The sequence below is a fragment of the Mus caroli genome, chromosome 7 (assembly GCF_900094665.2).
Source record: "Mus caroli chromosome 7, CAROLI_EIJ_v1.1, whole genome shotgun sequence".
NCBI lineage: Eukaryota > Metazoa > Chordata > Mammalia > Rodentia > Muridae > Mus > Mus caroli.
Genome location: NC_034576.1, coordinates 145,961,734 through 145,989,385, shown reverse-complemented (window position 1 = coordinate 145,989,385; position 27,652 = coordinate 145,961,734). Strand labels below are relative to the sequence as shown.

Here is a 27,652-nt window from a genome sequence, read left to right as displayed (position 1 = left end):
CGCAGCCTGAAAGGTCTAGATTAGCTTTCCTCTGAGGGAGGAAGTGAGGGCTGAATCCCTGGGTCTGAGGAAAAATGGCTGAGGAGGAACCAGACCTAGCGAAGTTGTATCTACCTTGATTGGCGTTACCCAAACGCAAAAGGGACAGGAATGAGAAAGAGCTCAGGTTGATGCACACGGAATCCAGGCTGCTGTGAGCCAAAGAAGCAGGATACACCCATTCCCTCTGTGAGCTCCTACTGACAAAACTGACACAAACTAACTGAACACACCCGCGAAGTGGAAACTTTGAGGGATCCCTTCCATCAGACTGGCCTGTGCTTGTCTGTGGAGCATTTTCATAACTGATGATTGATGGCCCACTATGGGTGGTGCTGCCCCTGGCTGGTGGTCCTCAGTGGTGAAAAAAAAAAAAAAAAAAAAAAAAAAAAAAAAGCAGGCTGAGCAAGCCTTGAAGCAAGCCAGTGGGCAGAGGTCCTCTTTGGTCTCTGCTTCAGTTCCTGCCTCAACTTCCCTTCATAACAGACTATGAGCTATAAGGTGAAGTGAGCCCTTTTCCTCCCCAGCTGCTTTTGGCCACGTGTTCATCACAGCGACAGAAAGCAAACCTGACACTACTTTTGGTGGCAGAAAACAAGCCTTTCATGACCTATCAAAAGTCGCTCAGACGGCAAAGGAAATGATCCAGGTCGAACCAGCGTGGACGTGGCCCTGCGCTCTGACCTTGGGCAACAGCCGGACGCTGAGACAATCTTACTGCGCAGGCGCTCCTTAGGGCCCTACTTTAAAGGGTGCGCTTTGCGTAGGATCTGCGCGGGGGCGGGGTCTCACCGAAGGGCGCGCAGTGCGAAAGTGAGAAGGGGTGTGGCTGTGGAGGACGAAAGGACGGGGCTTCCGGGTAAGACATGGCCTGCGCCGGCGCAGTTCTGGAGGCGGTGCAGAAGCTGGGCTATGACGGCAGAGGGGCGGGGCTATGGCGAGCCGAGGGGAGGGGCCTCTAGGAAACCGCGCTACGCAGGCGTGGACCGGACAGTCCAGCTAGTATCTTCCCTGTGGTCTCCGTTATTACACCGTCCCAGCCTGGAACCTGCAACCAGCATGGGCCGGAAAGTGACCGTGGCCACCTGTGCACTCAATCAGTGGGCCCTGGACTTTGAGGGCAATTTCCAGAGGATTTTAAAGAGTGAGTTTTGGGGTGGCAGGAGACAGGAAGAAGTCAAAGTCCACAATGAGTAGGACATGGCAGTCCAGGCCAGCTTTGCCCAGGAGAGACTCACAGCGCTGGGCGTGGGAACAGATAGAAGGGGAATGCCTGGTGAGCTTTCAGGGCGACTTCCTAATTTGGGGGACATATGAGGAAGCAAGGCAAGAGTGGAGATAGGAGTGTCCTGCCAGCCAGGCAGACACTGCCCTCAGCCATCCTCTAGGATCTGGTGGGTCTCTCTAAGGTTACCTGGGGCAGGGCTGCGCATTCTTGGAACTGTTTCAGTGAGATCTAGGCGTTTGCAAAGACTAGAGATCCGTGTTCTAGGGCTCCTGAGGACATTCCTCATGGATGGGCATTGGGAGAAGGCATACTGAAGCCAGAAGAGGTCTCAGGTCAGAGAAGGGTGTTGGCGTTCCATATACCTGTATTGTTGACATTCAGGTCAGCTCATCATTGCCCCCAGAAGATAGAACTGGGAATACTCTGTGCCCAGCTGCAGACTGCTCACCTCAGGTTATCTGTGCTGGAAGCCTCTGCAGGAAGGCTAAATAGTAAAAACAAGAAACAAGCAAAACAACAACAAAAACCCAAATGTATTATTTATTGCATGTACATATGCACGCCATGATGTGCATGTGGAGGTCAGGGGACAACGTGCAGGAGTCAGCTGTCCTCTTCCGCCTTGTGGGTCTGAGTGAGCAGTTCTCAGCCTGTGAGCCACAACCCCTGTGAGGGCCAAATGACTCTTTGGCAAGGGTCAAATATCAGATATCAAACCTCTCAGATATTTACATTATGGTTTATAACAGCAAAATTAGTTGGGGGGCAGACGGTCACCACAACATGAGGACCTCTATTGAAGGGTCACGGTATTAGGATGGTTGAGAACCACTGGTCTAAGTGAACTCAGACTGTCAGGCTTACCAACGAGTGACTTTACCTACGGAGACATCTGGCTAGCCCAGGCGTTTTTAATTTTTAAAGTATTTTTTGACCTGCTTTTGTGGTCAGAGTCTATGTCTTTGGGGTGAAGATGGGCTGCCTTGCCTGCATGTTGGCAGCAGCTCTCAACCTGGGTGCTGGATGCTGACACCAACCTAGGGATGGAAGCCTTCACATCCTGTCTACAGCTTTTCCTTATAGCCAATTTGGGTGTCTGCTTAACGATTATCCATTAAGGTGTGGCTTACCCTCCTCAGTACTAAGGTCACCCTACCCTCCCTGTTTCTGAGTACCTACACGTGGGTATAGGTGCCTGTTGTCCTCTGCTGTTAACAGAAAGGGCTGTAGTGGGTTGGAGCCTGGCTTTGGCTGTATCTACTGCAGCAGCCTGCTTTTTCTACCTTTTAATGTATCCTAGCTGCTGAATCCTTCTCCCTCCCTCTCTCTCCATATAGGTATTCAAATTGCCAAAGGCAAAGGTGCAAGATACAGGCTTGGACCAGAACTAGAAATATGGTATGGCTAAGCACACCGGCAGCCCCAATCCCCACCCTTTGGAGGGCAGGTAGTGGAACAAAAGATGGGAAGAAATGGGGCAGAACTGAGAGCAAGAGGATGCATTTAGGATGGCAGCAGCTTGAGAGTGGGCCTTGTTCAGGGCAGGTGGGGGAAGCTGGATAGCTTCAGGCTTCCTCATGGTCCAATAGGGGAGTGAGGTTGAACGTAAAGCCAGCCTGCCTCACCTTCCCTGATGCTAAGGTTTCAATGTCCTGCCAACATTCCTCTATCCCAGGGTGATGGTGTTTAGAGGCAGACTTGGGGGAGGGCATTAAATCACTGTGAGTGGTATCTTATTATATAAAGTACCCAGGAAGCCTGCTTGCCACCTGCCAGGTGCCTTCTTTGCAAACTGATCGGAGCCAGAATTTGGAGGAGTTATTAGAGGTACCGTATTTGAAGGAGGGAGCAACCTGTAGCAGACATTAGTTCGATAGACACCTTGATTTTATAGCTCCAGCTGCAGAGCTGTATGCAGTGGCGTCCTGTGGTATTTAACATGGTGGGTGGTCTGTGTTCTGAGACACCTTTCCAGCTTTTCAGTTTATTTTTTTAATTAAAAAATATTTTAGATTTATGTATGGGTATTTTGCTTGCACATCTCTTTTCATGACTGGTGCCCACAAAGGCCCAGAAGAAGAACATGTTGGATCCTCTGAGAACTGGTATTATGGACAGCTATGAGACAGATGGTTGTGAGCCACCATGTGGGTGCTACAGTTGGACCCAGGACCTCTGCAAGAGCAACTGAGCTATCTCTCCAATCCCTTTAAATTTTTTTAATATTGTATTTATTTGTGGACGTGTACATTCTCTCTTTGTGTGCGTGTGTATGGTGTGTGTGTGGCGGGGTCAGATTGGTGGCAAGTGCCTTGACCCACTGAGCCATCTTGCTAAGCCCATGTTTTTGTTTTCCTATTTGGCCATGGAGAGGTTTCCTTCTGTAATCTCAGCATCTTTAATGGTCTCTCCCTGGTGCCCTTTTTGTGAGGGTAGAAACCGATGCCTTGATACCGTCTGCTGTCTTGGTGGGCCACCACCTTGTATGCCTCTTACCAGCTGCAGCTCCTCTCTGGTTTGGGGATAGCTACCAGCTGTCTGCTAAACTCTGCTAGTTTCCTGTCTGTCTTTGAGGCTCCTGGCCAGCCCTGGGTTCCAGAATGTCCTCTCCTTTCTTTGTCTCCCTCCCTACTGTGCTCTAATGCAGTGGTTCTCAATATGTGGGCCACGACCCCTTTGGGGGTCTGTATCAGGTATTTACATTAGGATTCATAGCAATAGCAAAATTGCAGTTAAGAAGTAGCAACAGAATAATTTTGTGGTTGGGGGTCGCCATGTCATGAGGAACTGTATTAAGGGTGACAGCATTGAGAAGGTTGAGAGCCACTGATCCGTTGTGTGGGCATAAGGGAAGCAGACATGCCCTTCTCTCCCCCACTTTCATATTAGACCGCAGGCACCTTCTTTATCCTCCTGGATTCACCTGCTTCACCAGTCTAATGTCTTCCCATAGAATCCCAACTCAAACAAACGCTTGGTCTCCCACACCATCCAAGAGTGTCTGTGTCCCTCATTGGAATTATTCTTTTTTTTTTTTAAAGATTTATTTATTATTATATATAAATACACTGTAGCTGTCTTCAGACGCACCAGAAGAGGGAGTCATTACAGGTGGTTGTGAGCCACCATGTGGTTGCTGGTATTTGACCTAAGGACCTTCAGAAGAGCAGTCAGTGTTCTTAACTGCTAAGCCATCTCTCCAGCCCTGGAATTCTTCTTTTTTTTTTTTTTAAAGATTTATTTATTATATGTAAGTACACTGTAGCTGTCTTCAGACACACCAGAAGAGGGCGTCAGATCTCACTTCGGGTGGTTGTGAGCCACCATGTGGTTGCTGGGATTTGAACTCTGGACCTTCGGAAGAGCAGTCGGGTGCTCTTACCCACTGAGCCATCTCACCAGCCCACCCTGGAATTATTCTTAATAGCTCCCTCAACTGGGAGGCTTCAGAAAAACCTGACCCAACTTGTCATGGTATCCTTGGGCCCCTCCTCGCCCCTCACTGGCCTGTTCCTTCTCTCTTCAGCGGCTATGGATGCTGGGATCATTATCACGAATCAGACACTCTCCTGCATTCGCTCCAAATTCTGGCTGCTCTTCTGGACTCTCCGGTCACTCAGGACATCATCTGTGATGTGGGGATGTAAGTGCCAGCGTGAGGGTACAGAAGGAAGGGGAAGCTCAGAAGAAAGGCGAGTACAAGGGGGTCCTGCATCCAACACTTCATTCTGGGTGTGGAGTCCTAGTGAGACACCAAAGCCCTTTTGTTGAATGTGAGTTTTGTTTGGCCCTGTGGCCAACTTACCCTCCCCAAGGTAGTAGCTCTTAGAAGCAGTTTTTGAGTTCTTCCAGGAGCTTCAGGGTACCCATGAGCTCACTGACAAAAGCAAGCTATATGTACGCCCTGCCGCATGGTTTTCTTCATGGTGAGTCTTAGGACAGCTGCATGCATCTGCTGCCTCCGCACCTGCCCAAAGGCTTCCTTGCCCTAATACGCCCTTCCAAACAAGATCAGAGGTAGGATGTGTGCACTCTGCCCTTCATCTGTCAATGACTCTAGCCTTAGCCAGGGCTGGTTATTGTTTGGTATGGTTCAGGAGTTTTGTTAAATTTCCTTATTTTGTGTGTTGTTGTGCATACTTGCAAACCACAGCGTGCATGTGGAAATCAGAGAATAACCTGTTAGAGTCAGCTCTCCTTCTACCATGTGTCCTCAGGATGAAACTCAGGTGGGCTGGCTTGGCAGCAGGTTCCTCACAGCCCTGCATGGGAACATGCAAGCCATGAAGCCTCAAGTGTCATGGGTTCCTCAAGCATGGCGCCACCCAGCACACTGGCCTAGAACCTTCTCGTGAGTGTCTGACCGTGCTTTGTGTAGGGATCCCCTGTTGATGGGCCTCTGCATCTCTTCTCCAGCCCCTGATTTTTCTCATTACGTTTTCCTATCAGTGGCTATTGTGTTCTGTTATGAAATTGCCTCTGTATTCATTTTTTATTTGGTTGGTGAGTTCTTTATATATGAAAGGTCAAAACCTGTTCCCACATGAAGAAAAACATTTCTTTGTGTATTGCCTGCTATTTAATTTTGCTTCCTGGTTAAACTTGAAAATGTCCCCCTCTGTTCATTATCTGGTGGTGTCTGTTTTTGTTGGAAGGATTTCTTTTAGTTAGAAGACCTTTGTTTTTTGTTTTGTTTTGTTTTTATGGTTTTAGAGCTTTATTGTAGAAAGGCAGGGAGGAAGAGAGAAGGTAGAAAGAGAGAGAGACCTGCCATGTCCATGTGGAGAGAGGGAGGGAAGGGAGAGAGAGAGGAAGAGGGCTAGAGAAGAGAGTAAGAGATCTTTGTTATTTTTTTTGATTGTTGTTTTTGTTGTTGGTTGGTTTTGTTTGATTCAGGATTTTTGTTTTGTTTTTGTTTTTTTCCTAATACTTTGTTAAATGTCTTTATTTTGTGTGTTGTGTATATTTGCATGCCACAGCATGCTTGTGAAAATCAGAATAATCCGTTGGGAGTCAGTTCTCTCCTTCCACCATGTTGAGTCCTCAAGATAGAACTTCTGAGCCATTTCACCACCAACCTGGTTTGGTGTCTCTGAGACGGTCTTATATAACCCAGGTTAGCCTTGATGTAGCTGAGTATGACACCAAGCATCTAATCCGCCTGCCTCCACTTCCAGAGTGCTGGGGTGAAGCCCTGCTCTCTGTATGGCATCTGTGCATCCAATGCCCTGCACACTGTTGTCTAATCCAAACCACACCAGTCCCATCCCAATGTGCGTCACTTGGCTTGAGAGAGGACTGGAAGCCTCGTGACGTGAGTTGCTCACAGTGGCCATGCATGAGGCATGACTAGGCCTGGGGATGTTGACAGATGAAGGGCAGGGGGGCCTCTGGCTAGATGAGGAGGTAACAGAGCAAGCAGTGATTTAATAGTTTCTACAAGATCTGAGGAAGCCTCATACCAATGCAAAGCATCTGAACCAGACAGCAGGAAACCCTGTGGCAAGCAAGGTGGAAGGTGCCTGACGCTCTCCATCACACATACACAAACACACACACACACACACACACACACACACACACACACACACACACACGTGCGAACTCTGAGCCTTAATGAAGGGCTTGCTGTGCAAGTCTGAGGATCCCAGTTAGATCTCCAGAACCTATGTAAAAGCCCCACGTACATTGGGATGCTTTTGAAACCCCAGTGCTGAGAGGTGGGGTAGAGGAATCGCTGAGTCTGGGTCTGTGAGTCCCAGGCTCAGTGAGAGACCCTGCCTCAAAAAATAAAGTGGAGCGGCTTGAGAGATGGTTTAGTGGTTAGAGAAAACTCTCTGCATTCAGTTCCCAGTGCCCACATCACCACCACCTGACAACTTCAGCTCCAGGGCATCTGACACCTCTTGCTTCATGCATATGCCCAAGTGTGTGTGCACTTACGTATACACATGCACACAGATGCGTGCACATAAATGTGCATACAAGTATTTGTGCACATATGTCCATGCACACATGACCATACAGGCACAAAATTAAAAGTAAAGGTTAATCTTGACAAACATAAGATGGAGCTGAATAGGAGGATGCCTGATGTTGACCTCTGCCATCCACGTGTGTATGCGTGGGTGTACACCTGTGTATACACAACATAAGAACACTTGACTCTGTAGTTAGTGCCACTGCCTCTGCTTGCTGTGCTCATGTGACAAGATAGACAGGCATCCATCCTCCTTCCTTTCTGCAGGCCTATAATGCACCGGAATGTTCGCTACAACTGCAGAGTCATCTTTCTCAACAGGTAGGTGAGGGCAGCTGGCATACCTGTGCCTGGCTCTTGTTGGGGATACCTTGAGAGGTGCCCCTTATTGAGCACAGCATACTGGCCCAGCAATTCCTATGACTCTCCTTCTCTGGGGCTCAGCCACGCTCACTCAGGCTAGAGGAGGAGACTCAAGGTTGGGTTTGTTTGGGTTTTTTATCCTTGCCACCTTGACAATAGATAAGGTGGGGGAAGTCTCCTTGCCATGCCCCTCCAAACCACCCTCCACACACCAGGCTACAGCAAAGTGCACATGTTGGGTGGATAGAGCCATGGAGTATTTCTTCCCCCACCCCAAACAGAAACCTTAAGCCTAGAGAAAGAAGGAAGGGAGGGAGGGGGGAGGAAGGGAGGTAGGTAGGTTTGCTCAGGGCCCTGGTCTTGAGCCAGCTCAGTAGCCTTATCTTATCCTATGGACAGATTTTGTGGCAGAGGCCTGCTTGTCCCAGGAGTGTGGTGTGAACAGTTTTTTCACCTGCTGTAGGAAGATCCTGCTCATCAGACCCAAGATGGCCTTGGCCAACGAAGGCAACTACCGGGAACTGCGCTGGTTCACCCCCTGGGCCAGGAGCCGGTGAGTGGCAGGTTCTTTAACTGCAGTGTAGTCCCAGCCACACACTGTTCACTAAATGTCCTCTGCACATGCAGCCTCGGCTGGGAGGTGAGCCACAGGACACTAAGGGGGTGGCGAGGCTGGGAGGACTGTTCCTGCCATTCAGACATGGTCAAATTCCATGCTGTCAGTTCAAATCTGAACCAGAAGAAACCATAAAACCTCAGCCACCAGTCAGTGGTCACTGGTCACTGGTCACTCTTAAGTGGACGGACATTGTGTCTCAAATTGTTCTTTATAGCAAAACTCTCAGCATGGTCCATTTGACCTTTGGGAACAGGTCATTTTTCATTTGGGTTGGGGGAACTGTCCTATGCAGTATATGGTGGTCAGAGGTACCTCAACCTCTGAGTAGAGTTTATTAACCAAAATTATCCTGAGCTAGGTAGGCATGGTTGTGCACACCTTTCTTCCTGGTGCTTGATGTCAACCTTGACTGCATAGCAAGCTCCAGGTTAGCCTGGGGAACATGGAACTCCACACTTTACCAAATGTTTCCTAGGGGGCAAGATGCCCCCATTTGGGAAGTCCTGCTCTGAAGAGTTACTCTGAAGAGACACCATCACCATGATAATTTGTTTAAAAGTAAGCATTTAATTGGAGCTTGTTTACAGATTCAGAAAGTTAGTGCAGCTTCATCTTAGCTGGGAGCATGGCGCCACACAGGTAGACATGGTGCTGGAGAACTAGTTGATAGTTCTACATTCGGATCCACAGGCATCAGGAAGAGAGAGCCCCTTGGGCCTAGCTTGGGCTTTTGTAATCTCAAATATATGAACCTACTAGGCCATACCTCCTAATAGCCATTCCCAAGGTCAAACGTATTCAAACCCCCACATTCCATTCCCTGAACCCTGTAGGCTTATACAAACACATGAGTCTATGGGGACCATACCAAGCCATAGCATAATGCAAAATACATTTAGTCCCATAGTCTATAACAGTCTCAACAGTGTTATAAGTCCAAAGTTCAAAGTTTCTCCTGAGAGTCATCCAATCACTTAACTGTAATCCCTTATAAAATAAAAAACCAGAAAAGCCAAGTACATACCTCCAATGTCACAGGATATACATTACCATTCCAAAATGTCATAGTTAGGCTCTTGGTCCAAATCTTATTATTATTATTATTATTTGGTTTTTCAAGACAGGGTTTCTCTGTATAGCCCTGGCTGTCCTGGAACTCACTTTGTAGACCAGGCTAGCTTCGAACTCAGAAATCCGCCTGCCTCTGCCTCCCGAGTGCTGGGATTAAAGGCATACGTCACCACTCCTGGCTTTGGTCCAAATCTTGAGGAATAGTGGCCATGAAAAGCTTAGGCCCAGGCAAGATGGAACATGCCTTTAATTTCAGCATTCAGGAAACAGAGCATGCAGATCTCTGAGTTCTGGCCCAGTAAAGAGTTCTCCATGCTAATGAGGTATCTAGAGCCCCCAAGGATTTAACCAATAAGCTTCCCTACCTAGACATTTCTTCCTACAAAAGGTATTTAACCTCCGGTCCACCCTGAGAAGTCGGTATGCATCCATTTTCCATGATGAACAACAAATGAACAGTTTGGAACCAAGGACTGTCTTTTTCATCTACCACTGCCGTGGGACGTGTAGAGAAGGCCTTTGCCTACAGAGCCACTGCCTAAGTCTCCCATAGAAGGCCTCTCTGCCCTCCCAGCCATAACTGCCACTAAGCTAAGGACAATCAGTCACTGCTGAGCTAAGGCAGACCCCCACCCCATCCTCAGCTTTCGGGCCTTTTTTGTTCTTGGCTCTTCGGCAACTTCCAGCAGTGTCTGAGAACCACCTCGGGCCCAGCCTTGTCACAGGCCCAGGGACCTGCGACACTTCGTTCTGACCCCTCTGTGCAGCACCCTATGGACAACTGGGTGCCTGGGCACCTTTGGCTTTCCCACATCTCAGACTCAGTGGAGTGCGTTTTCCCAACCCCTGAGCACCTTGTTGGCTGCTGCGTGGAATAAGTGCAGTCAAGCACTTCATGTGTTTCACCTCCCCAGCGGCAGTGCCTCAGCATGGGGTGGAACTTGGACCCACTCGTCTCAGCTTTTCCATGTTTTGATTCTTTCCTTTCAGACAAACTGAGGAATACGTCCTCCCTCGGATGTTACAGGACCTGACAAAGCAGGTGCATCCTCCCCAGGGCTTCCTGCCAGTGCAGGCTGAGGGTGGGACGCAGGAGGAGCTCTTGGGTAGAGACAGATCATAGCTGGGTAGGTGGGAAGCACAGAGTGGAACTTCCATGGTGAGTGTCGAAGATTACAAGCCAGGCTGCAGGAGTCAGCCCTGAGAGGGTAGACTCCGATTCAGGGACAGTTCTAGGAAACCACAGACAATCAGCTGGTGGTGGGCATATCTCTGAGCTTTGTCCCTCTTCTATATTGTGGACCTGGGATTCTGGCTCTTTTTGCAGCCTTGGTGAATGGTGACGTCCTTGGTGGCAGGAGATGGAGTGGAGGAGAGGCCTGTTGCAGCCATAGTAAAGCTGTGTGGGGAAATAGGAGTAGTGGTATATGCTGGGGCAGGGTACACCTATGGTGAGGAACGAAAGCCTTAGGCCTAGAACAGTATGTCAGCCTTCAGGAAATCAGACCACGGTGTAGCACAGTATGTGGCCCTGGGATCTAAAGCGGTCTCCCCCCCCCCCCCCCCCCCCCCCGTCCTCAACTGCAGAAAACTGTGCCCTTTGGAGATGTGGTACTGGCCACCCAGGACACCTGTGTCGGGAGTGAGATCTGTGAGGAGCTCTGGACACCACGCAGGTCAGCCGGCTTTCTGTGTCATCCGTTCCCCATCCTGGGCCAGCCAGTGGGAGGACCCAAGCTTTGTAGTTAAGGTCATGTCCCTCCAGATAGATAGCTAAAGGGCTACAGGAGCCGTCAGTCACTCCACTTGACTCTCTCCACAGCCCCCACGTCGACATGGGCCTGGATGGTGTGGAGATCATTACCAATGCCTCGGGCAGCCACCACGTGCTCCGCAAAGCCCATACCAGAGTGGATCTGGTAACCATGGCCACCTCCAAGGTGGGCATTGGGCAGGGAGGGTAGAGCACGGTCCTAAGTTAGGGGTTTATCAGGGAGCCCCCAGGAGCAATGGCACCTGGACAGGGCTCAGCCACTTCTGGTACATGCTTAAGGCTATGGTTGCAAGCTGTATTCCGTTGCCATGCCTGGTCCCTCCCAGACTCCTCTTCCTGATACCCAGCCCTAACTGCCATCATTCAAAGCCTGTTGACATTCTGTTGACACTGCTGCAACAGGGAACCAGAAGTTTGCTCCTGTCTGTGGTTCTCATAAAGATACATATCAACTTTCATGTACCTGCCACTGACCTTGAACACAGTGGAACACAACTGTTAGTTCTTGATGCAGATAGACATGACACAAGTGGGCGATAACATCCAGCCCTTACAGAGGTCACCCAAAGTCACCAGTGCTTCTGGTGGCCCCAAAGCTTAATACTACCCCATCACACTGCTCTCACTGTAGTGGTCCTGTCAGAGAGAGTCAGCAGCACTGCAGTGAGAGCTGAGGGAAAGTAAAAGTGAATATTCTATGGGATGCCTGATACTTGGTGTCATGTGACAGGATTCTTAGGAAGATGCAACACAGGTCTACTCACCCCAGATAGGGAACCAACAGGAGACCAAAGTAACAATGCCACCAATGTTCAGCATGGTAAACCAATGGGTCCATTGGAATTACCCAGCATTGTAGGTGTTACTCTAGGGTTACAGACATGAACAGGGATGAATCAAAGGCAGCTACATCACCAAAGTCCATCAACAGCTCATAAAAGCTGGAGTCCTGGAGCTCTCCTCACAACTTGCAGGCAGTTTGACAGGTCAGAAAATCTCTTCCAGGCAGCTTGGCTGGTCTGAGAGCCTCTCAGCAGTCCTTAATGTTTGTGTGATCATGGAGAGGGGGCGGCCTTGGGCATCTGGTAAGTTTCAGGAACTTCCTGAGACTTGTAAATTATTGACTTCCTGATGTTTTAATTTGAAGGAAATTGTAATACATCTGGTAAGGCCTCATGAATTGGAGCTATAGGGCTTTGTGTCCCTTCTTGCATCTACCATTTCTGTCAGAGTCTGGACGCCAATAGCATCTTGAGACCAGGTGGAGAATGGCAGTCTGGTGCATCTAGGTATCCTGTACAATGCTAGTGGTAGTCATAGGTTATTTCCATCATTGACAGCCATACTGTCACCCGTGTTTCTTCTAGAATGGTGGCATCTACCTGCTGGCCAACCAGAAGGGCTGCGACGGTGACCGTCTCTACTACGATGGGTGTGCCATGATTGCTATGAATGGGAGCATCTTTGCCCAGGGCACTCAGTTCTCATTGGATGATGTGGTAATGAGCTGAGCAAGGGAATGGGGAGCAACCTTCACACTGCCAAGTCAGTTGACTGCCCGTCTGTATAGCTCCCTCTCACCTGAGTGTGAGGAGAGATTCCCCTAGGACATGTTTTGGCTGAACATAGAGCAATGGAAAATGTCTATGCTGAATATGGGCTGTAAACGCTGCTTTTAGTCTCCTGATGTAAATGTCATCTTGGAGGCTTAGTGCCTGCATCTGCTAACCTCAGCCTAGTCCTGGAAGATTTTAGCCCCTGTATAATCTCATCAGGACCTAGAATGTTTTCAGCCTCTGAGACTTCCTGCTGAATAAGCTCACCCTTCCTAGCTCTTTCTGATCTCTGGCTGGCTGATTCAACTCAGCTGTTCTGACTTAAACTCCTCTCCAAGCTGACTGATTCACTTTGGCTTCTCTGGGCTTCTCCTGAATTGTTCTACTTGACCTCAGACTAACTGGCCATCTCTTCTGATCTGACTTCTCATTCTCTGGCTCATTCTGTTTTCACTCATGTCTAGCATGTCTAGCTTGTTTCTCTCTCTCTCTCTCTCTCTCTCTCTCTCTCTCTCTCTCTCTCTCTCTCTCTCATATCTTTCTCTGATTTGTCAGTTAGACATCACTTCTAGACTTGGGTGCTTCCTTCTATAAATTAACTTAACCTTCATTATTTGAGATTAAAGGTGTATACTAAGTCCTGAGCCATACCAAAACTAGAAACAAGTTTTTTGGTTTTTTTTTTCCCAGTAAATAACACAATCTTGGGTTTCACTGTGTGATCAAATACCTACAACAATGAGCTAGGGAGGAGGACCCCAGGCTGTGAACACACTGGGGCAGATACCCTGTGTCTGGGACACAGGGACACCTGGTTCCATGTGGGGTGTGTGTGGGGGCTTGTTTGACCTGTTTTAGAAGCTGACAGGATGAAGCCCCCAATCTAGGATTAGCAAACACTAGGCCTGGTCCTGTCATAAGGAATGGTGATCATTAGGCTTAACTGGGGACATTATTCTTAGGGGAATTTGGTCTAAGACCTATCAGTTTCTCCATGGTCTGGACAGCCTGCTTTAAAGGGAGGCCTTCCTCCTGCAATAGTAACTTTTGTAATTAGTGTTACAGAAGCCAGACAGATGCTCTTTAGGGAGGGAGGGTTTACCTTGTCTCACAGTTTGAGGGTGCAGTCAGTCATGGTGGGAAGGCCTGGAGGCAGGAGAGTGAGGCGGCTGGTCGCATCGTATCCACAGTCAGCCAGCACAGAGATGGGCACAGGTGCTCGGCTTCCTCTCTCCTTTTGATTCAGTTTGGGACTCCAGCCCATGGCTGGTGCTACCCATACTCGGAGATCATCTTTCTACCTCAGGAAACCCAATCTAGAGACTCCCTCTGAGGCAGGACCAACGATTTGGCTCCCTGGTGATTCTAAATTGTATTGAGCTGACAAGCAGCATTAACCATCACATCCCACTTGGGCCCCGGGTGTTGGGAAGCTCAGAGGGGGCCTCTTACCTCCTGTGGGAAGGGGTTTTCTAAGCATATGAGGCCGGCCGGGCAAGGGACAGAGTGGAAGTACCACCACAGTTCTTCAGCAGATGGGTTGGAAGGCAGCCATGTGTAAACCCCACTAATCCACCTCAGGGGACCACACGATCCTCAGAGGGGCTGGTGAACTGCATGCCCAACACCTGGAAGATGTGGGTGTTGGCTGCCATGTTGCTCTCCATGCTGTCTCCTCCCCCATCTTCCTCTGCTCATAGGATGGCTGCAGTGGTTCCAGCCATCCCATCTATAAATGGCTATATTCAGAGTTGGAGAAGGAGCCGTTGCTTTCTGTGTGTCTTTCAAGTAAAAAACACCCCTACCCCAAGTTTCTGACAGAGTTGTGTCTCCTGCTATAACTGGTGGGTTGCTGGGAAATGTAGTCCAGGTGCTGGTGTCTACTGACAGATGCAGCTGGAGAGAGTTCAGGTCACAGCAGCATCTGTGTCAGACAGCTCTCACCATCACCTGTAACTCTAGCACCAGGACTCCACTGCCCTCTTCTGGCCTCTGCAGGAACTGCATTCACATGCACATGCACACAGGCACACACATGAATAAAAATAAAATACTTCCTTTTTAAAGAGGAAAAGGTTCAGGAGATCAATGCTGGGTGCATAGCCCCTGCTGGGAAAGGTTTAACCCTTGTACATGAGACAGCAATCCTGTGCTTTCTCTCTGCTTCCCCACCCAGGAGGTTCTCACTGCTACCCTGGACCTGGAGGACGTCAGGAGCTACAGGGCAGAGATCTCATCTCGGAACCTGGAGGTAAGTGCCCTAGGAGATGCCAGCCTGAGTGCTCAGGCAGGCCTTGCAGGTGCCCCAGTATGCTGTGGGCTTGGCCAAGGCCATGAGGCCAGCATGTGGAGCCAAGCAGAGATATGCCAGCTTGTTCCCTTCCCCTGATCCCTAGCCACCACTGGTCTGCTTTCTGCCTGTAACCATGGGAACACTTTCAGAGATAGCACTGCACCACATCAACTGTTGTATGCCTGGCTCTTCTCATTAAGTTTAGCATCCCTGGAGTCCACCATGTGGAAGCATAATGGGGCTCTGCTCTTTTTCATGGTACAGTGGTATTCTACCCAGTGTACTATAGCACTGGGTGCCTACCCACTCCTCCAGAGTTGTGAGTGAGCATACGTTTCTTTTTCCTGAGTGTGTCTGCCCAGGAGTAAATCCTCTGGCCCACACAAGTGGCCCTCACATTCAGGCTATTGAAGAGGACTGCTCTCTTGAGTGGCTGTTCTCCCTTCCCTTCCCACAGTTCAAGGAAAGCTCTGTAATCTCTCTGCCTTTGCAAGCACTGGTCAGCACCTTTCAACTTTGATCAGTCCTTCCCACTTCCCCATGGGCTTGTCTGTGTCTCCGATGGCTGCTGGAGTCCTGAGCCTCACCCGTGAAGGCTCCAAACTGCAGCTGTTGCTATGTCCTGACATCTCCCTCAACAGGCAACCAGGGTGAACCCATATCCCCGGGTGACGGTGGACTTTGCCCTTTCGGTCAGTGAAGACTTGTTGGAACCAGTGTCAGAGCCTATGGAATGGACATACCACACGCCTGAGGAGGAGATAAGGTGGGTGCCCATCCCCTGGGCCTAGGTCCTGTTGCTTTGTGGACACCACCGTCTTGGTGGCCATCAATGTTTGTCAGGTGTAGGGCCTGCAAGGATTCCCAAAGTCTGCCCAGGGTAGGTGTTATGCTTCATCGAAGTTAAAGATTCAGTGGCTGCTACATAGTGAATTCAAGGACAGCCAGAACTACATAGTGAGACTTGTCTAAGGGGGAAAAAAAGATGCTATAACTGAACAGGCCAGGCTGCCTGGTCCTTCTTGGTAGTCTCCTTGTACTGTGATCTTAACCTCTGAGGCACTGCCCCAGATCTCAGTGTCCCCATTTTATATGAGGTATCTCTGGGGATTTCCACCAGACTTGTTTCAGAGCTAAAAATGCCTAAATTGACATGAAGTGTGCTTATAGCAGATAGCCCAGTTGTATCTCTGCTCTGCCTTCTGGGGGCTCCATGCAAGGCTACTGCATAGGTGCAGTGAGCCAGGCTTGAGGCTCCAGACTCAACACTGTCATCTCCCCTCTGCAGCCTCGGACCTGCCTGCTGGCTCTGGGACTTCCTTCGACGGAGCAAACAGGTAGGCTGTTTTTTCTTCATGTGCTCTCCTAGTTGGGTGTGTGAATCCAGGGTAGGTTAATGATATTTTTCTTTGGGGGAGTATATGTGAGTGAACTGGCCAGAGGCCAGATGGGTGAAACCTGCTTTGAAACTGGTGGTCTGTGGAGCTGTCTGAAGATGTAGAAACTCCCATATCTCCTGATGTGTGCTCACTGTAGGACTGGAGAGATAGCCTGGGACCCAGGACAGTGTCTCCTGTCCTTTAGGAAACCTCAGTCAGTCACGTGTCATTTGTCCACCTCGGGGATGGTGCTGAGCCCTGCGTTCCTTTAGGGCTCTGGGACTCACAGGGCTATGCTAGGCTGCAGACCGAGTGGGGCATAGCCTGTTTGCAGCTTGGTTCACACAGTACTTGGTTGCCCCTTCCAGGCCGGATTTTTCCTACCCCTGAGTGGCGGTGTGGACAGTGCAGCCAGCGCCTGCATCGTCTACTCCATGTGCTGCCTGGTCTGCGATGCTGTGAAGAGCGGAAGTAGGTGACATGGCGTCCATTAATCTGAGGAGGGTGTCAGGTTCAGAACCAGGCAGGGAGCAGAAGAGAAACCCAGGTCATGGGCACGATGGGTGAGGGGGGCTTCATTGCTGGGGACAGATGTCACCTGTCCTACTCAAGTCCCCAAACCCAGGCCAGTAACAGCCATTCCTGGGCAGTTAGAGATGTGGCCTTGTCTGCCTGCCACTGTCTGCCAACAGTGCAGCCCTGAGGGGTGGCAGACATGGGTTTTGGGGCCTGGCAACCTAGAACCTTATTCCTCCATAGGTGCAGTGGTACTGAGAATAGCCTGAGCAACACAAGAGCAGAAGGTTAGCCTAGCACAAAACACAGGTTAGCCCAGCACAGACCACAGTTAGCCCAACACAGAGCAGTGAGTTAACACAGCTAACTCGTGGGAACAGGGGCCAGTGTGCAGGCACTAGCGAGAGGGACTTGCCCTTTTTTTTTTTTTTTTTTTTAGGACTATGGGCAATAGACCAGGCTAGATTTGTGCTCTCTAGAATGATCAGTGGGAGCTAGATGTAAGGGAACTTGGGAGATAAACTGTGGGAGATGGATTGGTGACCTTAACCTCAAACCAGGGGTATCTGGGTGAGCTCTAGAGATGGACTGGAGTTAACGTGTAGGAGCTTAGGATCAGACCAGGGTACCTAGGACCTATACAGGCCCCAGGGAGATAGACAGAGGCTGGCACTTGGAAGATGGTACCTGGCTGCATGGGCACTTGGGAGGGAAGCCAAGACTTTGTGCAGATAGAGATTCTCATCCTGCTATGGTGGCCCCAGATCAGCAAGTGCTGACAGACGTCCAGAACCTGGTGGACGAAAGCAGCTACACCCCTCGGGATCCCCGGGAGCTCTGCGGACGGCTGCTCACTACTTGTTACATGGCCAGTGAGAACTCCTCCCAGGAGACCCACAGCAGGGCCACAAAACTGGCTCAACTGATTGGAAGGTAGGACTCTATCCTCTGCTGAGCTCAGACTGGCACCATGGCAAAGGTCAGAGCTGTGGCTGCGGTGTCTTCATGTGCGTCTGGCAGCTGAGTGCAGTGCTTGCTGGGGACTGAGTCAGGAAACAGCACAGCCAAGCCACACGTACAGTTCACACGTACACTATACAGTTCACACGTGTGCGCACACGTGCATGCATAAACATGCATCACCCAGCCTTGCCACGAGGTGCAGATGCAAGTAATATATTCCTATCTGCAGAATACCTTAGAGCGGGTCCATCAGGCTTTAGACATAGCTTGCAGGCTGTGTAGGGAAGATCAAAGGAGACCATTCCAAGAGGTGTGACTGCCTCACCCAGAATGTTCTTTTATTCTGGCTCTTTGGAAGAACAAGAAACTGCCTGTCACACAGCCAAAAGCCTCCCACCAGCAGTTCTGTTCTTGGGCTTATGCCCAAAGGAGTTACAAGTCCAAACAGTTCCCTCTACAGGATGCCCCTGGTTGTCAGCTTGTCACGGTAATGAGAAGAGGAAATGACCCAAATGCCTATTGGCTGATGAATGGCTAAACAAAATGCAGTCTGTGCACACTATAGAGTAGTACTCTGAAGTAAAAGGGTGTGGAGTGCCTTTGCAGCATAAGTGACCCTTGGAACTGTCATACTGGGTGAAACACAGCAGGTGTCAAAGGCCATGGCATGCACAACTCCCGTATCTGTGAGTTACCCAGTCCGGCATCTCCCTAGCAGATCTGTTAGTCCGGACAGTGGACTGGCGATTGTCAAGCCAGGGCAGGTGGGAATGGAGAGTGATGACCGCTGAGCAGGATTTCTTTCTGGGGTGGCGAGCAGTAACAGTTTTACAGTGTAGTGACTGTGCTGACCATGGTTCAGTCCCATGCTGAGGTGTGGTAATAGAGGACCAGAAAGAGAACTAGTGGGTAAAGGTGCTCGCCGCCGAGCCTGATGCCTGAATTCAATCCCTGGGACACACATCCTGTAACGAGAGAACTGACTCCCAAAGGTTGTTCTCTGAACTCCACACACATGCCAGGGAATGTGTGTCCCCTCCAATACATGTGATAGGAAAATGTTTTTAATTTATTTTTTAATTATATATGTAGTATAGGTGTGTGCATGTGTGACAGTGTGTTGAATCCCTGAAACTGGAGTTACAGGCGATTATGAGCCCCCATGTGGGTGCTGGGAATCAAATTCAGGTCCTTTGGAGAAGTAGTCAGTGCTCTTAATTAATGAGCCATCTCTCCAGCCCCCAAGGGATGGATGTGTGTGTGTGTGTGTGTGTGTGTGTGTGTATGTGTGTGTGTGTGTATTTCTCCCCTTTGGAGACAGGTCTTGCTCTGGAGCTCTGGCTGACCTGGAGCTCTCAGAAATCCACCTGCCTCTTTCTCCCCAGTGCTGGGATTAAAGGCATGCACCCCTACACCCAGGCCCAAGAAATGTTTTTAAATGGCAGTTAAGAATGTCTTAGCCCAGGGCGGTGGTGGCGCACGCCTTTAGTCCCAGCACTTGGGAGGCAGACTCCCAGATTTCTGAGTTCCAGGCCAGCCTGGTCTACAAAGTGAGTCCCAGGACAGCCAGGGCTATACAGAGAAACCCTGTCTCGGAAAACAAAACAAAACAAAAAGATACTTAAAAAGAATGTCTTAGCATGCCTGTACTGCCCCCTCCCCCTGCTCTTCCAGCTACCACATCAGTCTGAGCATTGACACTGCTGTGAAGGTTGTCTTGGGCATCTTCAGCCTGGTGACCGGGAAGTTGCCTCAGTTCTCAGCCCACGGAGGGAGCAGCAGGGAGAACCTGGCCTTGCAGAATGTGCAGGTGTGTGTTTGAGCCTGGCTGTGGTCTTCACAAAGACGTGAAGGGGAAGGTAACAGAAGACAGGAGCCTGGGGATGAGATGGGCAGTGCTGGATTAACCTGCAAGTCTACTAGAGACACTGGCCACACAGCCATGCTTTGGTTTGCAGGTCTCTTGAGTGTGCGAGTGTGGGAAAGTGCTTGTGGGAGTGTGTGCCCATCTGAGCCTTGGAGAGGCTGTGTGCCAGAGCATAACCACACACGGGTGTATGTGGGGACCTGTGCAATTTCGTCGAGGCCTGGCATGGCTGGCCCTGCCCCATCCCTGGGCTGCCTTGATTAGCCTACATGCCACATGTCAGCAGGGAGAGAATAGGTTCCAGGGTTTGTCTGTTGGGGTGTCAGCATTGCCATCTTTGTCCCTTGAGTGCATGGCTGCCTCTCCAATGGTAAATGGTGTGGAGGGCATTGCTGAATATCTTCCTGGCCGCCATTACTCAGTGCTGGCCTCCTGTCATACTTGGTGCTATCCCCCTGCTGTGGACTGGTGTAGGAGGAACCTGGGAGGCTTCTCCCAGCATGGCACGGCACGGCACGGCATGGCACGGCATGGCACAGCTCAATTCAGCCTGTTTGTGTTCTAACTCGGTTGCTCCTGTGCTGGGATTGCATTGTAGTGCAGCTGTTTCCTGGGTCCTAGCACAGTATAACTTCCTTTTTCCCTCACCTAGGCTCGGATTAGGATGGTCCTTGCCTACCTGTTTGCTCAGCTGAGCCTCTGGTCTCGGGGTGCTCGAGGAAGCCTTCTTGTGCTTGGATCTGCCAACGTGGATGAGAGGTGCGTGTGGCTGGGATGGACTCGGGCACCCCAAGTCTCTCGAAAGGAAGTTTGGTCCTTTCAAGACAGTCTCCTTGTAATATCAGGATATCCAGAGAGTGCAGACCAAGATCCTTCTGTCTTTCCCCAGCTCCGCACACACTCATGCAGCTCAGGTTGCTTTGTCCCTGGTCACCTCCAGCTCCTGTCAGCCATGCTAGGACCCCCGCCTTCTCTCTCTTTCCTGCCCTGTGCATCAAAGGCCATGTCATTGCAAAGGTTTCCAAACAAGATGGCTATTTTTCTATGTGAACTGAAGACAGATCCCTTTGTTCTTTGCTTTAACAACATCCAGTGGTTCTCTTGTTTTCAAGTACAATCCACCCAACCTCTGACCCAGCAGTGGAGACTGGTAGCTCCCCTTCCCAGGCTCGGTTTTCCCACTTTCCTTGGGTGAGCCGCCACACCTCCTAACGTGCTCCCACGCTTTCCCACGTGCTCCTCATTAGCTGAGGAATTTTAAGACATCATGTATTCATTGATTAGTCTTTTTCACCTGTCTAGTTATGAACTGAGTCACCCATCTGTCTGACCACCCATTCACCAGCCAATCCCCCATCCATCTGCCCACCCACCAATATATACATGCATACATACATACACCCCACCCGCTTATCCATCCATCCACCCATACATACATACAAACACTCCACCCATACATACATACATCCCACCCACCCATACATACATCTGTCTACCTGTCCATTCACCCTCACATCCATATATCCATCCACCTACTCATCCATCCATTCATACATACATCCATACACACATTCATTCATCCATCCATCCATCCATCCATACATACATACATATATCTACATTTGCCCTCAATCATCTATCCATCCACCCACTATACATACACCACCACCACCCCAAGCCCCGACATTCACAGTTTGGTTTGGTTTGACTTTGAGACAGCTTTTTACCATGAAGCACTGGTGGCTTCAAACTTACTATGTAACCCAGACTGCCTTCAAACTGGAAGCAATCCCCCTGCCTTCTGAGAACTGGGATTATAGGATTGTGTCACCACACCTAGCAAGTTTTGTGTGAGTGTGTGTGTGTGTGTGTGTGTGTGTGTGTGCATGCATGTGGAGGTCAGAGGACAACTTCCGGTATCAGTCCTCATCTATCTTGTGTGAGGCAGGCTGTCGTGGTTCACTACTGTGTACTCCAGGCTGGCTGCCCTCCAAGGTTCTGGAAATTCTATCTCCATAGGAGTGCTGGGATCACTCATAGGAGAGATGGCTACCACTGTGCCCAGCTTTATGTGGGTGCTGAGGATCTGAACTTGGATCCTCATGATTGTGTAGAGAATGCTTTACCTACAGGGCCATTCCCCAGAGCTGTTAAGGAGCAGGTAAGAATCCCCAGTGAGGGTAGGTTGAGAGGAGGAAACAGGAGCATGATGGGGTTGCCACCCCTTTGCAGTGGCAACCAGCTTTGGGTTTTTTGTTTGTTTGTTTGTTTTGTTTTGCCAAGGTTTTTTTTCTTTTTCCAAGAGATGGTGCCAGGAGAAGCAGTGAGTCAGGAGCTTGAAGAGGAAGAGAGATGATGAGGCACAGCCGCAAGGATGATAGATAGTGCCTGTGGCATCTTGGGCCCAATAAGTTCCATGAGTGTTTTTGATGACTTACTAGAGGACTTAGGACTTGGTTTAGAGTTATCCTGCAGCTGTGGCCTCTACTGCAAACAGACTGGCAGTGGGTTCAGGTCAGGACAGAGCAGCCTGGCACGGCTTGCCAGGCCTACTCCCAGTGATGTTACAAGGGATATATCTTGTTCCACATGTTGCTGGCAGGTGGTGTAAAGGGCCACCTCCTGGGCTTTGGGTCACTCAGTATTTGGGGTACAGGTAAACCCAGTCTGTCAGGTACCTTCTGATTCCTGCCAGAAATCTCACTTTCCTGGAGAAATGCAGGGCTGCAGTACAGTCCATGTAATTTGTACACATTAACTTGGGCCCAGGAGCGTCCCTCAGGGAGGGACAGGAAAGCCTACGAGCCTGGATTTCTAACATTAGCCAAGCTACTTGGTGGCTGCCTTCTGAAAGAGGACTGTTGTTCCAAGCCTGTGGGTGATTCATAGGTGAGTGTGTTCTTGCTAACAGAAGGCTAGGGCGAGGCCAGAACAATGGCCAGGTGTATACTGTAGGCAGCCATGGCTGATGACTAGTGTCACCTGAGCAGGAGGTAAAGGGATGAAGCCAGATCCCACCAGGGCCCCTGAAGCAATGGAAAGTATAGTTAGCATGTGTTATGGGCCCTGATGTGTCTCTGCTGGTGGCAGTCTGAGTCCCACCTCAGTTGTGCTATCCCTCTGTCCTATCTGAAGACGCTTACCTGAGGCTAGTAGATTCATCACTATTTGCCAGTTTAGCCTGGAGCCATTGGGTCAGCAAAAACTCCTATGTAGCCGGGAGATAGGTCATCTTACCAAGTAACCCAGTGTCCTGGGACAGAGCTGTGGCAGTGGGTGGGTTGGGAGGTGTGTAAGCCCTGAGTTGTTCTCACGGTCACTGCAGGGTAGCTGCTCCAAGCCCTCGAAGTGCTGAGACTGCTGGACCTCCTCCAGACCCCTGGAAGCTCTCCCCATGCTCACCACCAACCCCACCCTCCCTGGACTCTCCCAACCATCAGCACCTTGATGGCTCCCTGTGGCCTTGGCTCTCTAATTCTTACTCCCCCTGAGGAGGCCTGTGGTTGCCTCTCAACCCCACCCTGTTATCCATGTCTGTCTCTGTCTGGAGTCAGTTTACCTTTAGGGACCTTTGTGCCATGTGAGGTCCTGGATCTAAAGCTGTGGATAGCAGACTGAGTGTGTACTTGTGCCAGGTCCTGTCTTCCCTTCCAAGGCCTCTGTCCTTTGGCTCCACCTAGCTGACCCTGGCCTTCTAGACAAGCTGTTCCAAGTGGCTGATTGCAGTGCCCAAGCATTCTGAGCCCAAACAGGTGTCTACCCAGTGTGCTCAGTGTAACTTTGATGGCTTCCTCCAGGGCCAGGGCTGGGCTGGGCTTCTGACTTCTAGGGTCCCTGGAAGAAGGGAGCCCTTGGCCAGCACTGGTATACCCTATAACCCTCAATACCCCAGGAACCATGAGGACACTGTCCTTTCTCCCTGACAGTCTCCTCGGCTACCTGACCAAGTATGACTGCTCCAGTGCGGACATCAACCCCATAGGCGGCATCAGCAAGACGGACCTGAGAGCCTTTGTCCAGTTCTGCACAGAGCGCTTCCAGCTTCCTGTTCTGCAGACGTGAGTGTTCCTGCCAGTGTTCCTGTGGCTCCTGGGCCACCAGGGTCACACTTGCCCTACTCAGCCACCCTTCTTAGCTCCCTGTGCCCTGCCCTTCAGCTTCTGTTCCTGCACTCACAGTTCTAAGTGTCTTAAGTGACAGTTCTTCCAAGACTGGCTCTTCTGCAGCTGTCTCAAGGCAGGGAGGCTGTGCTGGCACCTGACAGGCTGATTTCTGGGTATCTGTTGAGGACATCACAGCCTATCAGCCTGTCGGGCCACTGCAGCATTGCTCCTAGTACCAGGAAATGTCTGTGTCCTTGCTCCCCTCATAGAGTCAGTTTTGCCCACAGGGGACCTCAGCAATATGTGGAGATCCCTTTGCTTGTCACAGAGAGTTTGTTCCTGGCAGCTCGTAGCCACAGACTGGGGATCCTCCCAAGAGTCCTGCAGTGTGTCAGACTAGCCCACCATACCTGCCCTGCTAAGTCTTCTGACCCTAACAGCCCTGCAGTGAAAGGTCCCTGTCCTGCGCTTGTCAGATCCTTCTGCCCTTAATTCATTGTCCTTTGGGTCATGAATGAGCCCAGACATGGCCCTGCCAGGCATGGCCAACCCAACTGCAGTTTGTCTAGGGATGTCCTGCCAAAGCTCCTGAGCACATTAGCAGCCCTGGTGACTGGCTCTGTGTGTCTCCCTGCAGCATCCTGTCAGCACCGGCCACTGCAGAGCTGGAGCCCTTAGCTGATGGGCAGGTGTCTCAGATGGATGAGGTAATGATGGTGGATGTGTCTCCCCTTCTCACTGGATCCTTCTGCCAAAAGGAGCCAGACCTTGCTGCCCCAGGCCCCTGGCTAAGTCAGGCTGACAGAATCACTGACCTCAGACATTCTGACTTAGCTTGCTCATTGTGGTTAGGGCTGAGGAAAGGGGAGATAATGTGGATCAGAAGGAATGTGAGGAGGGCAAACAAGCAGGTTCGCCACAGTAGGTTCTCTACCTCAGCAACCTTGGAGTAGAGTCAGCCACCTCCCATGCCTGGCAGGGTTTTGTTCATCTTCCAAACCTATATTTCCTGTCACCCAGTGGGTTCTGAGATCCCTGGCTGTGCACCGATTTCCGGCCCCATGGAGCCTCACCTCCCTGGACCTTTGGTCCCCAAATGCAGAGGCTGTGAGGACCCTCCCAGCACCACCCCACTGCGTTCTGAACATATTTCTGTCCTCATAGGAAGACATGGGGATGACGTACGCAGAACTCTCCATCTTCGGCAGGCTCCGGAAGGTCGCCAAGGCAGGCCCCTACAGCATGTTCTGCAAACTGCTCAACATGTGGAGAGACAACTATACACCGACACAGGTGAAGCATGTGTGACATCAGGCTGAGCCACCTGGGCATGACCCCAAGATGAGCTCATTTTACACACAATAACATTTTTTGGCTTTCATCCTTAGCTGCTTGGGGATTCCTGGCTGCTCTAAGTTAACTAGGTATGAGCCAGCCATGCAGGTATGCTGGCGCATTACAGAGGCCTCAGAATACAGTAGGGCTCTGCGGGCCAGAGGACTTTCTGGGCACATAAACCCACCTGGAGGCCTCCTGGAGCACAGCTCTGGGCTATCAGAACCAGGACTCTAGAGTCCTGCAGCTCAGCTAGCGCCAGCCCAGCTGATACATCTCCACACTGCTGTCAGGAGAAGCTGTGGGCAGGCCTGACACCTGCTGGCTGCTTATTTTCCCCAAAAGCCTGACTCTCAGCCCTGTGTCTTTCCTGCCTTTCTAACCTGAAACCCGTGTGTCCCTTGCCCACCAGGTAGCTGAGAAGGTGAAGCTATTTTTCTCAAAGTACTCCATGAACAGACACAAGATGACAACCCTCACACCAGCATATCATGCTGAAAACTACAGTCCTGACGACAACAGGTTTGACCTGAGACCCTTTCTGTACAACACGAGATGGCCCTGGCAGTTCCTCTGCATTGACAACCAGGTAGGCACGGCCAGAGAGCTTTGTGTGTCATGCCTGGGAGGACATACAGGGACTTCCTTTGAGGAGAAAAACTTTTTTAAATGCAAAATGGCATGCCATGGATTCTTTTTATTTTATATGTACATATGTATGTATGTATATACACATAGATATACATAAATAGTTTTGGTTTGATTTGGTTTGGTTTTTGTGACAGGGTTTCTCTGTGTAACAGTCTTGGCTGTACTGGAACTCGTTTTGTAGACCAGAAGGGTCTTGAACTCATAGAGTTCTGCCTATGTTTGCCTCCTGAGTGCTGGGATTAAAGGAATACACAGCCACAGATATATATATATATATATTTTTGAGACAGGTTCTCTCTATGTAGCCCTGTAGAACTTGCTATGTAGAGCCTGCAGGGCTCAAACTTGTAGAGACCCTCCCGCCTCTGTCTCTGGAGTACTGGGGTGAAAAGTGACACAACTTTGTTAAAGCAGACTTAGCTCCTTCCCTCCCTTTTTTTTCTTAAGACCACAGTGGAAACACCCACAGATGACAAGTTAGACACAGCTCCTTCCCAGCCAGGCTCTGCTCGGCTGAAAAGAGATAGCTGCTCAGCACAGAGACACAATTAGAGAGGGCTAACCTTGGACAGTAGTGTGCTGAGCTGCAGAACCCAAGGGACCACAAGGAACTGGCAGGGACTTGGCTGTGGCAAGGATCCCCATGTGGCTGGCATGCACTTTGAGGGTGCAAGGTGGACTTCCTACCTCCTTGTTGATGGGTGGAAGTCATCATGGTCTAGTTATCATGAGAGTCATCACGACTGGGCTGGGGTCAGTGCTTCTGACATCAGGAAAAAGGTAGGGATGTTGCCAGATGGTCCTGTGCCCCTTAGAGACTCATCCGGTCCCTTTGATCAGTAATACCCCAGCCAAAGAAGGCTGGCATGGTACTGGAAACCCTCTGGGCTTCTCCCTGTAAAGAACTGACTTTGTATCCAGCTGACTTTGGGAACCACCCCCCACGCCACCCCTAGTAACTCAGAAGGCTCAGTAGAAGTCAGTGGGAGGAAGAATGGCCACTGGGAAGCTGAGAGACATGAGTCGGGATGTTAGGTCCTATGTCCCCACTGGATGGGCAGGTCTGCACCCTGTGTAGATGATGTAGCCTATGTAGCATGCTTTGTCCCTGCATCCTGTTGTCACTGAGTCACAGGAACGGAACAGTTTAGCTGCCAAGGGCAGGGGGTGGGAGCTCCATCAGCTCTGTTTAATTTACTGCTGTTCTTTGTAACTATTGTGTGTATCTATGCATATGGATATGTGCCTGTGAGTAAAGTGCCCATGGAGGCTGGATTTCCTGGAGCTGGGCTTATAGAAAGCTTGATATCAGTACTGGGAATTGAACTCAGGTCCCCTGGAAGAGCAGCAAGTGCTCTCATCTAAGTTATCTCTCTAGCACCAAGCTCTGGCTTCTTTAGTAGCAATAAAGGCTTGGCCACTCTACCTCCCAGAAAGACCCACTTGGCGGCAGTTTCTACAGATCAGCGAGGGATTTTGATGCTGTGTGGCCTCACGGTGGGCAGAAATAGAGGCACCTGGAATCTCACCATCCACAGTGGCCACCAATCACTCCCCTGTGCCAATCCATTCCCCAGCACCGTCTGTACACTATACCTGGACGTTTCATAACCTTCACAGGCCTGGTGGGTAGTTCCAGCCGCTGGTTCTTTGAATGGTGATAGAGACGGTTCTGATGGGCTTCTCTCTCCAGGTTCTACAGCTTGAGAGGAAAGAATCACAGACCCAGGAAGAACAGGTCCTGGAGCACCTCAAAGAGCCATCACCTATATGGAAACAGCTCCTCCCCAAGGACCTCTGATGTGAATCCAGATCAGCGGTGGCCGGCACAGCCCGACCAGATCTTAGTTACCTTTCAAGGAAGAGAGATTTATTCTAATGACATAAAAAATATAAACAAAAATGTTCTTTTTAA

General features: G+C 50.3%; 1 protein-coding gene across 2 annotated transcripts; it reads left to right on the top strand.

Moving 5' to 3' along the window:
- The first annotated feature begins 994 nt into the window (after positions 1 to 994).
- Positions 995 to 27,652, top strand: Nadsyn1 (NAD synthetase 1). Of its 2 annotated transcripts, XM_021166825.2 has the most exons (21): positions 995 to 1,183; positions 2,605 to 2,665; positions 4,794 to 4,910; positions 7,515 to 7,568; positions 8,074 to 8,163; positions 10,291 to 10,342; positions 10,888 to 10,976; positions 11,123 to 11,240; positions 12,442 to 12,573; positions 14,807 to 14,881; positions 15,565 to 15,689; positions 16,212 to 16,260; positions 16,671 to 16,773; positions 17,583 to 17,751; positions 19,456 to 19,591; positions 20,301 to 20,407; positions 23,575 to 23,706; positions 24,389 to 24,458; positions 24,916 to 25,044; positions 25,499 to 25,675; positions 27,431 to 27,652. In XM_021166825.2, the coding sequence occupies exons 1-21, from the start codon at positions 1,099 to 1,101 to the stop codon at positions 27,536 to 27,538; spliced, it is 2,178 nt and encodes a 725-aa protein (XP_021022484.1). In that variant the 5' UTR covers positions 995 to 1,098; the 3' UTR covers positions 27,539 to 27,652. The 2 variants fall into 2 exon arrangements, with proteins under 2 accessions (XP_021022484.1, XP_029335849.1); XM_029479989.1 differs by lacking the exon at positions 2,605 to 2,665 and having other exon boundaries at positions 1,096 to 1,183.

What these genes read in the sequence shown, in the direction of transcription:
- Nadsyn1 (XM_021166825.2), top strand. Translation starts at nt 1,099, where the DNA reads ATGGGCCGGAAAGTGACCGTGGCCACCTGTGCACTCAATCAGTGGGCC. An exon ending in TAACCATGGCCACCTCCAAG is followed by an intron (nt 11,241 to 12,441) that starts GTGGGCATTGGG and finishes TGTTTCTTCTAG; the next exon opens with AATGGTGGCATCTACCTGCT. An exon ending in ACGCCTGAGGAGGAGATAAG is followed by an intron (nt 15,690 to 16,211) that starts GTGGGTGCCCAT and finishes TCCCCTCTGCAG; the next exon opens with CCTCGGACCTGCCTGCTGGC.